Source organism: Pterocles gutturalis, unplaced genomic scaffold (assembly GCF_000699245.1).
Source record: "Pterocles gutturalis isolate BGI_N339 unplaced genomic scaffold, ASM69924v1 scaffold10028, whole genome shotgun sequence".
Classification (NCBI taxonomy): Eukaryota; Metazoa; Chordata; class Aves; order Pterocliformes; family Pteroclidae; genus Pterocles; species Pterocles gutturalis.
In genome coordinates, this window is record NW_010118057.1 from 1 (window position 1) to 1,539 (window position 1,539).

Here is a 1,539-nt window from a genome sequence, read left to right on the forward strand (position 1 = left end):
TGCCGCCTCCAGCGCCAGGCTCACCTCTTCGGTTTGGTTTTATTTTTTTACTTTTTTTTTTGCTTTTTTGCCTTTTTTTTTTTTTTTTTTTTAAATCCTTATGGTGATATCTGAAGAGGGAAAATGACACTGCTATGCCAACTGAACTCTCCCGGGCCGTGAGGATGCACGCCATCTCCGACCTCCACTCCTCCCTCACCCTGCGACTCCTCAACAAGGGGCCCGAGTACCTCCAAAAAAAGGGCAGCCCGGGCAGGAAGAGCGCGGTGGAGAGGCTGGCAGCCGATAAGGCCAAGTACGTCAAAAGCCAGCAGGTAATCGGCACCAAGCAGGAACCTGTCATCGTGCTGAGCTCAGCCTCGGAGAGCAGCAGCGAGACCTGTTCGGTGGAGAGCAAAAAAATCATCAGGGACTTGGGCAGAGGGCAGGGCGCGAAGCCCCTGGAGCTGGCGAAGGCGGTGTACTCCTGCCGGGCCCCCCTGCAGCACGGCTCCCCCATTGCCAGGCGCAGCACCCCCAAGAGGCAGATGCGGCCGGATTCCCTGGTGATTTACCGCCAGAAATGCGAGTTTGGCAGAGGTCAAAGCCAGGACAGCTCACGGGGGAGCCTGGTGAGGAGGATCTTCCAAGGGTCTGTAAAGGAGAAGCAGTTGGCTTCCCCCGAGATGCCCAGAGTCATGGAGGACACCGCAGCCACAGAGAGCAAAGAACCTCTCTTGGCAAAAGACTGGGACCATGAGCCAAGCGACAACAGAAGGGAGCACGCCGTCACCGTGAGCGCCGAAGCCCCAGGGATATGTACAAAAGAGCATGAGGGACCCTCAACACCGAGTATACCTCCTGAGGAGGTCAGGGAGGTGAAGAGGAGAGGTCTCCATCGCTCCCAGTCAGACATCAGCTCTCGCTACTCCAAGTCCTTTTCCGAGTTTGATACATTTTTCAAGTACTGTGGCCTGGATCAGGAGGTCATTGAGGATCTTGGGAGAGAGAACTTCTCCGTGGTGTCCGACAACATCTCTTTCAAGATCCGCAGCATCAGTGTGGCGACATCCGAGAGTGACTTCACGAGGCACAGCGGGGATGAGGGGCTGCTGGAGGATGAACTCACAGAGCAGGTCCCGAGCAGCACCTCCGTGATCGAGCGCAACGCTCGGATAATCAAATGGCTGTACACATGTAAGAAAGCCAAGGAGACTAACAAGGTGATCCAGGAACTGGCATGATGACTTCTTTCAGCGTGCGTTGCAGCCTGGTGAACTCAAGGTGTGTGCAAAGCCTCACCCTGTTGATTTACTTATTTCTCTTTCCTCTTTAGCTAGTGGTTGACTTTTCTTAATTTATTTTAGTCTTTTCATGAAAGGCAAAAGGTGTATGTGTTTTGTATACGACATGTTCCTGTATGGCCTTTTTGCAAAGCAGAAAGCCGGGTCATTACAAAAACCAAAATACAAACAAATAAATGCGTACAGCTTGCCAGATTTAGATCAGCTCTCCCACCCCATGCAATTAAAGACTCAGGTTATGAGGGATGTCTGTCCT

The 1,539-nt window shown here is 52.5% G+C and overlaps 1 protein-coding gene across 1 annotated transcript; it reads left to right on the forward strand.

Moving 5' to 3' along the window:
* The first annotated feature begins 134 nt into the window (after positions 1-134).
* On the forward strand, positions 135-1,223 carry LOC104463639 (protein FAM110C-like). Its single transcript, XM_010076048.1, is given in 3 exon segments — positions 135-381; positions 456-489; positions 491-1,223. Coding segments are annotated over 3 exon segments (1,014 nt in total).
* Positions 1,224-1,539: the final 316 nt, after the last annotated feature.